Genomic DNA, 12340 nt, shown 5'->3' with positions numbered 1-12340 from the left:
CAACATGAACAACAAATAAATAAGCCAGAGATACTACCCTGGATTATTGTGTGGGCCCAATTTAAAAAAAAAAAAAAAAAAAAAAAAAAAAAAGAGCTCACAGGAAAGAGTCACAGGGAAGTGACCACAGAAGCAACAGAGGGCGTCCTGAGCTGATAATGTTAGTAACTTTGAAAAGCAAGGAAGGGCAGAGAAACAGAAACAGATCTTCCTAGAGTTTCTAGAACAGCCTCTCCATACAGCCCTGGCTAACAAAACTTTTCCCAAGACACCTACCTCAGCTCCCTGAATGTTGGGGTTACAGACATGTGTCATTACGTTTGGCCAGAATTAACCAATTAATCAATTAATACTGTGCTGTGGGGAGCCAAGGAAGCCTTGAATAAGTGTGTAAGGACTGGATGAAGTCCTGAGTGAATATGTATTGTTGTCATGGTCATGGCTATCTCAAGGACCAATGCCCCAGACCCATGGGAATTTGGCAAAGCTTCCTCAGTCCTGGAGTGAGGCTCAGAGAGATACCACAGTCTTCCTTTGGTCCAAGTGAACATACTGATAGTATGTACAAGTATGAGTGTTGGAGAACAAGTGACCAGCATGGGCAAAGACTAGCAACTGTAGCCTCCACCTACCAGATGCTACAGCCTGAGACTGCTCACCTACAGACGCCTCCTACTGAGAGGAGCTAACTCCTGTCCCTCTGTGCACATAATAAACTCTGAGGTCTGAGGGGTTTGTATGGAAGGTCACTCCATCAGAGCAAGCCCAGTACCTGTGCTTGTGTGTCTATTCTTTCTTCCTCCCCTCACTTCCCCAGTCAGGTTTCTGGGAGGAAGCCATACAGGAGTCAGTGATGTGGTACTGTGCAGACCAGTCTCCTTCCTCTGACCCCCTCAATTCTCTTGCCTCCAGTTCCCTAGTTACTAGGATCACAGACCTGGATCCCCAGACCCAAGAAGCTATTGATATTTTTCTTTTAGTCTAGTGACACCTATATTAGACTTCTGCACTAAAGAACAATTAGAAATACGTAGCTACATGAGATTTGCTCAGCAGAAAAAGGGTTTCCTACTGCACAAATCTGATGACCTGAGTTTAATCCCCAGAACCCATGGGAAGGTGATGTGGGTTCCCAATAAACCTTGAACAAACTCTGCAAGACCCTGACCGATGAACTTTCTATTCCCCTAAGGCTTGCTGAAATCCCTGCCCCGTGCTGACACTCCAGCCTCTTCCCCATCACTGCCACTGCCTGACTTGGCCACCCACTGTCACCTGCTTCCTGATAGCCAGGCAAGGCAGTTTCTAAAGATAAAATGGCTTCACGTGCACAAGGGACAGATGTAGCAGCCCCTTGAAACTGCATTAACTTCCTCTTCCCAAGCCTTTCACTTGCCTCCATTAGGGGCCCCAACCAACTTTCTCCTTTTGCAGACCCCCTTCCCCAGGGAGAGCGTCTGTTCTTTGATGTTTGACAAAAACAATCCTGTCTGTTGAGGCCAAACTCTGGTCTCTTATGACGTCTTTTTACTTCTGCACCCAAATTCTAACAGGTGGAACCAACTCCACAAAATTATCCTCCGATCTCCACATGCATGTGCACACTTGTATACACACACATACACACACACACACACACACACACACACACACACACACACAGCCTTTTTTAAAAAAAAAAAGAAAATTACTTTTTGATGTTGCAAACCACCAAACCTGCTGTAATTTGTTATAACAGCTCATGGGAATGAATATAGACAATAGGATTTAGGCCTATTTCTCAACTCCTGTTATCTACTGCTGACTTATCCTAGATTAGAAAGAGTGATATAAGTAGGAGAAAGACAGAAGCCACAGCTGAGCATGATGGTGTGTGCCTGTGATCTCTGCACTTGGGAAGTTGAAGTGTGGTCCTAATTGGTCTTAACAATAAAAACCCAGAGTCAGATATGGAGGGTAAAGACTGAAAGATCAGAGCAGCAGCCACTAGAGAGACTTCTTACCTCTAGGAATCCTCAGACTGAAGGGCAAGATCCTGTCTCTACCAATCCTCAGACTGAAATGTCTGTCCTGTCTCAGACTGAATGGGGGAAATCCTGTCTCTATGAATCCCGAGATCGAATAGCAGCTGAGATCCTGTGTCCACATGCCTTATTTATATTCCTGTCTCCACCTTCCTAGTGCTGGGATTAAAGGCATGAGATCTAAAGTGCTGGGTTTAAAGGTGTGAGCCGCCACCTGGCTCTGTTTCTCTTTTAGACTGGTTCAGTCTCTGTGTAGCCTAGGGTGGCTTTAAACTCCCAATCTTCCTGCTTCCTCCTCCCAAGTGCTGGGATTAAAGGTGTGTGCCACCACGGCCTGGCCTCTATGGTTACCTAGTGGCTAGCTCTTCCCTCTGATCTCCAGGCAAGCTTTATTTGTCATAACACAAACAAAACATCACACAACAGGAAGCAGAGCCAGGACGATCACTGCAAATTTGAGTCTAGCCTGGTCTACAGAGTAAGTTTCAGGCTAGTCAGAGCTACATACTGACACCCTGTCACTTAAAGCAAAACAACAACAAGGAAAGGTTGGAAGACACAGTTACTTTTATGATTCAGCCTCACATGCCACACCACTTTTTCTGTCTTTTCTTTTTTTTCTCCGCCCCCCCTCCCCCGAGCTGAGGACCGAACCCAGGGCCTTGCGCTTGCCTCTACCACTGAGCTAAATCCCCAACCCCACCTTTTCTGTCTTATCCAACTGGGTGAGTTCTATTCAGCATGGGAAGAGTTTACACAGCAGATAAGGTTGAGGACCTATCAGTACCTAGTAAATAACCACAAAACAGCAACAGTAACTTAATAATACATTAAAGCAATAAGAAGTCATGTTGGGCCGGGCGGTGGTGGTGCGCACCTTTAATCCCAGCACTCGGGAGGCAGAGGCAGGCGGATCTCTGTGAGTTCGAGGCCAGCCTGGGCTACTGAGCAAGATCCAGGACAGGCACCAAAGCTACGCAGAGAAACCCTGTCTGGAAAAACCTAAATAAATAAATAAAATAAAGCATGTGTGTGTGTGTGTGTGAGAGAGAGACAGAGAGAGAGAGAGAGTTGGATTATTAGATTAGGGATGTGGCATAAAACAAGGTTTGCACACATTTTTGTTGTTTTGTTGTGTTTTGACTTTATGTGTATGGGTGTTTATGTTTACATGTATATCTGTGCATGGTGTGTACACAGTGCCCTCAGAGGCCAAAGGAGGGTGTCAGATCCCCTGGAAGTGAAGTTATAGATGGTTGTTACTTGCCATGTGGGTGCTGGGATTCCTTCTAATCGGAGTCTCCTAACTGCTGAGCCACCTCTCCAGCCCTGCCAAACAAATACTTTACATGCTGTCTTCTTGTATTGTTAAAAATATGGAATTAGCAACTAATAAGTTTGGGGGCTGGAGGTGGAGATCAATGGTCTTGCCTAGTATGTCTGAGATATTGGGTTTGATTCACTATATTCCCCACATGCACATGTATGCACACGTGTGTGTATGTGTGTGTATGTATATATATATATACACATACATATATACATATACATATACACATATATACATATACACATATGTATATACACACACATAAAATATATATATAAAATATATGTGTGTGTGTATATATAAAACCCTCAGTACTTTTGATAAATGTATAATCTCCACAGTGTGCATGCGTGTGTTATTGGTGAGGGTGACAGCCAGGTGGTGGTGGCACATGCCTTTAATCCCAGCACTTAGGAGGCAGAGGCAGGCAGATCTCTGTGTGTTCAAGTCCAGCCTGGTCTACAGAGCGAGATCCAGGACAGCCAAGGCTACACAGAGAAACCCTGTCTCAAAAAACTAGAACCAAAACAAAACCAAAGAAATGGGCGACGATAATACAGACAAGAAAAAGCAGAGCAGGGGAGGTGGACGTGACCGCAGTTTTAATTAGGACGGACAGTGTGAGCTTCATCCAGTTGAGTAAAATCCCAGAGATGAGGAAACACGGTATGAGGCTGTCTAGGGTAAGGGTGTTCCATGCAGAGAGAACAGCCAGTGAGAGATGGAATAAGCCCAGCATGTTTGGTGAACCACTGAGAGGCCACCAGTGTGGAACAGAACGAGTGTGAGGAGGCGAGGACAGAGAAGGCGGGGAGACGAATCTTTTCATCTTTCTGTGTCCCGATTTTTGCCTCTGTAATAGGAAGATGAAAACAGTGCCCACCGTATAGAACAGTTACAAAGATAAAAAAATCAACACATATAAAGCAGTGCCGAACCACCTCTAAGCTACCTATGAGCCGGGAGCTTTGTGAACAAGAGCTAAGGACATGTGTGCTCAACCTAGGTAGCCGGCAGCTACAGCCAGTTCAGATGAAGCGTTAGTGGAGAGCCAGGTTAAATGAGGTGAAGCTGTTGCCAGACGCCTCCGCCTACCGGCTGTCACAGTTGCCGCCTGGGGTGGCTCCCATCCACGCCGCAGCCACGTGAGCGGCAAGTCCAGGAACCTAACAGCCACTCAGAGTCCTTTGCTTGTGATGAAGGCTGTCACCCTTCTCTCCCTCTTATTCCACGTGCTCAAGTTATGCCTGCCAGCCAGAGCTGAATGGCTCCTGGCTTTGCACCAGGATGTTGCCAGGAAGTTGTAAAAAAAAAAGGGGGGGAGGGGGAGGATTGGAGTGGAGGAAGAATCAATTAGGAGACCTAGAGATTCTGTAAGTCTGGAAGGTGTCTCTGCAGACCTTCCCCCACTCCCTCAGGCAGGTCAGCCATGTGAGGGATTCCACCCCCAAGGCAGGACATTTTCAAAGGAAACCACTGCCTTATTTATATTATTATAATATTATCTTTAAATATTAAGAAATCAGTACACACATTCTGAAAAATCCCCCCTGATCATCTTTCTGCTTAATTGTCTTCTCCGTTCTTTTTGCCAGCTGGTCCATGTTTCCATCACTACAGCCAGAGGGTTCTAAGGAGGAGGGGATAATTAAAACCCTTATTGAACCCAGGTGTGGTGGCACTTGCCAGTAAACTGAGGCTGAGGTAGGAAGGGCCAGATTCTCAGGCTTGAGGCAGGAGGGTTCCAGGCCAGTCTATCCACAATAGTGAGATGCACTATTTGAGATTGGTCTCAAAACATCAAAACACCAATGAAAACAATAAAAACAAAATCATTAGGCGGTTGCTAACTTCCAGCTGTTGACCACTCCATGAATCCCCTCCCTCCAAGATTCCAAAGGGCTCCAGCCATACCTTCAAATCATCCAGGCTGTTTTTTATCCGGCCCCAGTCTCCTTGCCTGGCCATGTTCTACTCGTATTCTACACCTGGCTCTCTCACAAACTCCTGTGAAGCCACTAGACAGTTATCACACCGTCTTCTTCCTCAGAGCAGAGAGCTATTTATTTGAGTCACCCTACCTCCCTTGGACAGAAAAGTCACCCAGTCATGTTAACTTGCCGGCAGGTAGGAATAGTGACGCCCATGCTAATTCCACACCTAACACTGTTCTAGGTAGCTTGAATATATAAATTTATATAATCTACAGAGTTCCTCATTTTGCCAATACCAAAATTAGGGTACTGAGAAATTAGCTTACTTTCCTCGGGTGTTAAGGAAGCTGAGCTGGAGTTTGAACCAAGCAGACCATGAATGAGTTAGGAGCTTGAAGGATGGGACCCTAGGATCTAAGGGTTTTTCCTCTCTCAAAAACTTTGCTCCCGGGGAGCTCATTTTAGAAAACAGAAGGCAGAGTCAATGATTGGCCACTGATAACTTCGGGACCACCGGAGGGAACTAAACTACTTATTTGAAGTGGGTGGGGATAGCCCGATGGGCAGGAGCCCACGCAAGTCCTCGTGGTCAAACTACAACTCCCAGGAGGCACTGGGCACACACAGCCCGCGCGATGTTACATCGGAGGAGGGCGCAGGCAGGCTCGGCTAGCCGGGCGGGTCGACTGCTTCGGCGGTTCCGCTCGGACCCGGGCCCAGCGTCTGGCTTCGCGGTAAGTGGATTAACTCGCGCAGAACCCCTCCGGCGGACGCTCGGCAGCACAGGCCCTCAGTCTCCACCTCTGCGCGGGAGTGCGCATGGGCGGGGGCTGGCATCTACCATATGGGGGGACCCCGGCCGGACTAAGTGACCCAGCGAAGGGGGGGATCTCCGATGGGGAACCCTGGGACCGCAGTTTTGCTCCATGCACCCTGTTCTCCCGTACGCTATGCTTGTCGCACGGACGCAGGCCAGTCTTCAAGGGCTCGGGTGCCGTCATGCCGAGTAGGGGTCAGATCCACCCCCTGAATGGGGTTGTTCGGAACCTGAGGGAGCTGGGGAGAGGTTTTATGGCCAGAATGAACTGGAGATTACTCCACCCGCTTCCCCGAGCGAGCCCGCATACATACCGTCAGGTTGAGTTTCATGTAGAAGAGTACAACCCCCGGAAAGTGTTGTCCAGTCTCGGCCTGAGTGTCTGGGGAGGTAGTGGTTGTTAAGGGTTGGGCAAGGTTGTCCAGGTCTGAGGATACTGGTGTGCACTTGGAGAAATAGTGCAGACCATCTGGACTCGGATCCTTACAACTGCCTCCCACCACTCCAATAGATGGAAGCAGTTGTGCCTGCGCGGAGCATGTCAGCATCGTTGAGGGACCCACATCCCTGAAATCCGAGAAAAGCCCTGCCTACTGTCTCTGCTCCGCTTTGGGGTCACCACTGCCTGTCGGGTCCTTAATCCTGTAGTGGCAGCCTAGTCCAACAAAGAAACAGGACAATGATATTGACTTTGGTGCTGGGCAGCGGCCCTCGGAGAGGGCCTTCACTTCGGCCCCTCTTAGGGTCCTCACTGTCACTCCGGGCTCGATCAACATCAGCCACCGATACACACCATGTGGAGCTGGCCAGAGAACGCTCCAAGACTGTCACCTCCTTTTACAACCAGTCAGCCATTGACGTGGCAGCAGAGAAGGTAGGCTGCTTGGGTGATGGGCAGAACTCAAGTTGGAATAAGTCTTAAGGGAAAGGGCTGAGCTAATGTGGTGGGGCTGGTGGGGTCTCGAATGTCTGGCACTCAAAGTCCATCTTCCCTTTCAGCCCTCCGTCCGCCTCACTCCCACCATGATGCTCTATTCCGGCCGCTCACAGGATGGCAGCCACCTTCTGGTAAGGCTCTCTCTTTCCTCGCTGCTCCAGAGATTCTAGCCAGCTGCTTAGGCCCTCCCCTCTTTTTTTCTTATAGAAAAGTGGCCGCTACTTGCAGCAGGAGTTACCAGTGAGGATTGCTCACCGCATCAAGGGCTTCCGTAGTCTTCCCTTCATCATTGGTTGCAATCCCACCATACTGCATGTGGTAAGGTAGAGGGGACTTCCTGTCAGCATGCACCCTGCCCAAGAGGCAAACGGGGGAGCTCGGGGCTGCTGAAAGGTGTCAGGTCCAGACGGGACTGAGCCTCAGAACATCAGAGGCCACTGACTGCCTATCAGTGGGAACTGGAAGGGTCTGTCGGGGCTTGGACCTTACTAATTGAGTCGGGTGGTGAGCCCTATGGTGACTCTTTTCTATTCGAGTGCCTGTGACAGTTCTGTGAATTCCCATACTTATTCCACGCAGCATGAGCTATACATCCGGGCCTTCCAGAAGCTGACGGACTTCCCTCCGGTGAGGCTTGGCTGAGTAGGGTGAGGGGCCAAGGTCAGGGTTGGACCACTGTGCTTATGACTCTGTGACCTGCAGATCAAGGACCAGAACGACGAGGCCCAGTATTGCCAGCTGGTGCGACAGCTGCTGGATGACCACAAGGATGTGGTGACCCTGTTAGCTGAGGGTCTTCGCGAGAGCCGGAAACACATAGAGGTCAGCGGCAGTCGAGAATGGGAAAGGGCGGAGTAGGATGGTTGAGACGGGACACAGGTTTTAGAGGCCCACTCTTTACAGGATGAAAAGCTGGTCCGGTACTTCTTGGACAAGACTCTGACTTCGAGACTTGGGATCCGCATGCTGGCCACTCACCACCTGGCACTGCATGAAGACAAGGTGGAGCCGGTGGCCGGGACTGACTGACCTGGGAATGTTAAATGGGGACGCATGAGCCACCGGCCCCCTTGGGGCCAGGGACGGGCTTTGGGGCTGCTCTGGCATTCCAGAAACCCTGGGCATTTGGCAGCTGGGGTGGGGACTTGCTAGCTCCGACCTTCTTTCTTCCTGCCAGCCTGATTTTGTTGGCATTATCTGCACTCGCCTGTCACCCAAGAAGATTATTGAAAAGTGGGTGGATTTTGCCAGGTGAGACTAGCATGGAGCAGGGGTTGGTGTCCAGGGGGCAGAGAGTGTCTGTCTGAGTCCTCGTATGGTCTAGGGCAAGGGCTCATTTTTGTTTTGCTTTTTTAAAAACAGTATTTTATGTGTATGGGTGTTTTGCCTGCGTGTGTGTCTGTGTGCCATGTGGGTGCTGGGAACCAAACCCAGGTCCTCTGCAAGAACAGCAGGTGCTCTTAACTACTAAGCCATCTCTCTAGCCAGTTGGTTTAAATTTTATTACATTTAATTATTTCTGAGGGTATGATAATAATATGTGTGTTTCATGTGCCACAATTCTGTCAGAAGACAACTTGATGGGGTCAGTTTTCTCCTTCCACTGTGTGGGATCAGGGACTAAGCTCAGGTGGTCAGGCATGGCAGCGAGTGCCTTTACTCACTAAGCCATTTCTTTCTTTTTTAATTATTTGTTTATATTGTATTTTATGTACATTGGTGTTTGGCCTGCATGTATGTCTGTGTGAGGGTGCTGGGTCCCCTGGAAGAGGAGATAGTTGTGACCTGCCATTGAGCCGTCTTGCTAGCCCCTACAAAGCCATTTCTTTCTCTTTTTTTTTTTTTTTTTTTTTTTTGAGATCAGGTGTCACTAGGTAGCTCTAGCTGTCCTGGAACTCTCTTATGTAGATCAGGCTGGCCTTGAACTCAGAGATCCACCTGCCTCTTCCTCTCAAGTGCTGGATTAAAGGTGTGCACCACCACTGCCAGGCTTGTGTCAATCTTACTTAGTGCTGAGATTGCCGATGTATATCACTGTGCAGTGTAGGCAGGGTTCTCAGAGTGGCACTGTTGACATCTCTTTAAGGATTTACTTGTTTTCTGTGTGTATGAGTGTTTGTCTCCATGTGTGGATGTGCGCCATGTTTGTGCTGGGTGCCCACAGAGGTCCCCCTGGAACTGGAGTTATCGGCAGTTGTGAGCTGCCCGGCATGGGGGCTGGGAACTTGAATTCCCTGCAAGAAGTGTTCTTAAGAACCAGTGAGGGGTTGGGGATTTAGCTCAGTGGTAGAGCGCTTTCCTAGCAAGTGCAAGGCCCTGGCTTCGGTCCTTAGCTCAAAAAAAAAAAAAAAAAAAAAAAAAAGAACCAGTGAACCATCTCTCCAGCCCCACGACTGACATCTTAAGCTAGTGGAGGGCTTTTGTGCATTTGACATAGACTCTTTAGTGCGACCTTTGATTTCTGCTCATTTGACAGCAGGAATGCCCTTCCATGGGATGAGCAAAACTATCTATGTGTTGCCCAACGCCCCTTGGGAAGAATTACCTCGCTTAGGAGCTATAGCCCTCGAAATACCTACCGAACCTTTGTATCCACAGACGCCTGTGTGAGCACAAGTATGGCAATGCCCCTCGAGTCCGCATCAACGGCCACGTGGCTGCCCGTTTCCCCTTCATCCCCATGCCGCTGGACTACATCCTGCCTGAGCTGCTCAAGAATGCTATGAGGTAGGCAGGCTGGCTGTGTTGGGTGGGGGAAGACAAACTAGGGTGCCACCATCGACTGGCCTCTCTCTCCTGAACAGAGCCACAATGGAGAGTCACCTAGATACTCCGTACAATGTTCCAGATGTGGTCATCACCATCGCCAATAACGATATTGATCTCATCATCAGGTTTGCTCAAATAGAATTGGGCTGGGGTGGGTGAAGATTCTGGGCGCTATTTCTGACTTGCTGTAGGACCTCAAGCCAGAACCTACCCCCCTCTGGGGCTTGGAGCCTGGTCAGAAAAGATATTCTTGGATCCTGAGATTGCCAGGACCTGGGCACTGTGGATTTAGGGCCAGCTGAGAAACCTGGAGCTGGCCAAGTGGTGTTTGATGAGTAAGGGCAGATGTCAAATGATGACCGGGTATAAGCAGTCTGTGGCCCAGGCAGAGGTGTAAACATAGAGAGAGCCCCTTTCTACCCCCATGGGACAGGAAGTCATACTCAGCACTGTCTGCCTAGAGGGCTTGGGAGACCTCATCAGTCCTGACTAAGTCCGTGTTGTCAACATCCTGCCAGGATTTCAGACCGGGGTGGAGGAATTGCTCACAAAGACCTGGATCGGGTGATGGACTACCACTTCACCACAGCTGAGGCCAGCACCCAGGACCCCCGAATCAGCCCCCTCTTCGGCCACCTGGATATGCACAGTGGCAGCCAGTCAGGACCTATGCATGGGTAAGGCCTCCTACCTGCCCAAGGTGGGGGGAAGGGTAGACCAGGACACTCAAGCTTCTGAAGCCCCTATCCTATCCTATCCACTGCCCCCAGCTTTGGCTTCGGGCTGCCCACGTCCAGGGCCTATGCGGAGTATCTCGGTGGCTCCCTGCAGCTACAGTCCCTCCAGGGCATTGGCACAGATGTCTACCTGCGGCTCCGCCACATTGATGGCCGGGAGGAAAGCTTCAGGATCTGACGGCAGATATTGGCCTGCTAGCCTGCCACACTCCTCCTAGGACCTTCTGGGCCTGGCAGGGGGCCACTGTGCTCCACACACTGCTGCTTTGTGGAGCTTAGGGCCTCAGACAGATGGACTTACACGGAGCTGGGTACCACTCCTCCTCAGTAGGGCCCACTGCTTTCTACCTCCAAGTCTTGGAGGGGAGGAAGTGGGAGCCCCTGAGGCCTCTTTATACCAGTTCTGCTGTTCTCACTCTTGAGGAATCCTTATTTGACCTGCTGTTTATTAAAGTTTGCATTTTGAATGCCCTCTTGGGCCCCAAATGTTGGGAGGGCAGGTGAGCTTTTGTTTCTGCCTCTTGGGTTCCCTGGGCCCTGGGAGTTAACGAGGGCCATGTCCCAGCCTCCAGCTGGCCTGGCACCCTGGCAGGAGGAGGACTGGCCCCAAGGTTCTTGCCTATTTGACTTGGCAGGAGTGGGGGTGACTTTGGCAGCTTCTGCTTACTGGACAAATCTTTCTGGGCCCCAGACGATGTTAGAGGCCCAGACGGAGCTCTCCCCTTCCTGGCAGTCACGGAGTTTAGAGGTGAAGGTCACTAGACTGGGCAACCTTTTAGGCCACCTGATTCCTGAGCTTGAGTGAGGTTAAAAATACTGCCTGCCAACTGTGGCTGCTGTGGCTGCAAAAAGAAATGCCTAAGGTTATGCAGAGACCACTTCACACAGATAAAGAAGTCTTCTTAGGGAGGGCCTAGGACTTGGGGAGAAGTACAGGAGAACTGTGTGGAACAGAACTTCTGACGGAACTTCGGCTGAAAGCTCCTCTCCCCTTGTCAGGACCTAAGGGCTTGCCTGGTGGGACTGGATAGAAGAATCAGACCTTTTTGTTTGTTTGCTGGGGTTCGTTTGTTTGTTTTGCTTTGAGTCACGGTATCCTATAGCCCGGGCCGGCTTGCCTTTGCTGTCAGTCAAGGTTGACCTTGAACTTGTGATCTTCTCCATGGAAATACAATCATCCAGTATCACACCTATTTTTGTGCTGTGCTAGGGACAGAACCAGAGCTTCTTTCTTGCTAGACACACACTCTTCCGAGTGAGTTACATCCCCAGACTTGTCTTTTTTGAGACTGCTTCTCTGTAGCCTTAGCTGGTTTGAAATTTGACTTATAGACCAGGCTGGCCTTAAACGTGCCTCAGTCTCTCCTGCCTCTGCCTTGTAAGTGCTGGGATAGACCCATCTCTTGATTTCATGTGTGATCCCTGTCAGATCTCTTCGTGAGGCTAGTTGTGGGTCAATACCATCTCCTGTTTCTCTTGGACAGAACTGTTGGATTGAGGAGAAACAGGAAATTGTATCTGGGGACCAAATGGCAGGTAGGAAACTACAAATGTTTGCCACACTGAAAATCCTGCTGGCTTGGAACTTGGGCCTTACCCTGAGGCAGTTGGGTTCCGTGGATGGGTTTTAAGATAGGAAGGGATGGTTCAGGTTGGAGTCTTTTTTTTTTTTTTTTTTTCTGGTTTTTCGAGACAGGGTTTCTCTGTGTAGCTTTGCACCTTTCCTGGGACTCACTTGGTAGCCCAGTCTGGCCTCGAACTCACAGAAATTCACCTGGCTCTGCCTCCCGAG

General features: G+C 49.7%; 1 protein-coding gene across 1 annotated transcript; it reads left to right on the top strand.

Moving 5' to 3' along the window:
• The first annotated feature begins 5914 nt into the window (after nt 1–5914).
• On the top strand, nt 5915–11034 carry Bckdk (branched chain keto acid dehydrogenase kinase). The gene is made up of 12 exons (XM_028885634.2): nt 5915–6022; nt 6617–6979; nt 7105–7173; nt 7250–7360; nt 7622–7669; nt 7745–7864; nt 7946–8044; nt 8220–8293; nt 9641–9769; nt 9847–9936; nt 10330–10488; nt 10582–11034. Exons 2-12 carry the CDS (start codon nt 6785–6787, stop codon nt 10724–10726), a joined length of 1239 nt encoding a protein of 412 aa, XP_028741467.1. The 5' UTR covers nt 5915–6022; nt 6617–6784; the 3' UTR covers nt 10727–11034.
• Nucleotides 11035–12340: the final 1306 nt, after the last annotated feature.

The sequence above is a fragment of the Peromyscus leucopus genome, chromosome 1 (genome assembly GCF_004664715.2).
Source record: "Peromyscus leucopus breed LL Stock chromosome 1, UCI_PerLeu_2.1, whole genome shotgun sequence".
Lineage (NCBI taxonomy): Eukaryota > Metazoa > Chordata > Mammalia > Rodentia > Cricetidae > Peromyscus > Peromyscus leucopus.
The sequence above is the reverse complement of the archived record's forward strand: the minus strand, read 5'-3'. Positions and strand labels throughout refer to the sequence as shown.

Excerpts from the sequence above, each read along its gene's own strand:
- Bckdk (XM_028885634.2), top strand. The coding sequence starts at position 6,785 with ATGATATTGACTTTGGTGCTGGGCAGCGGCCCTCGGAGAGGGCCTTCA. Across the intron at positions 7,174-7,249 it reads AGGATGGCAGCCACCTTCTG|AAAAGTGGCCGCTACTTGCA; the intron begins GTAAGGCTCTCT and ends TTTTTCTTATAG. Across the intron at positions 8,294-9,640 it reads AAGTGGGTGGATTTTGCCAG|ACGCCTGTGTGAGCACAAGT; the intron begins GTGAGACTAGCA and ends TTGTATCCACAG.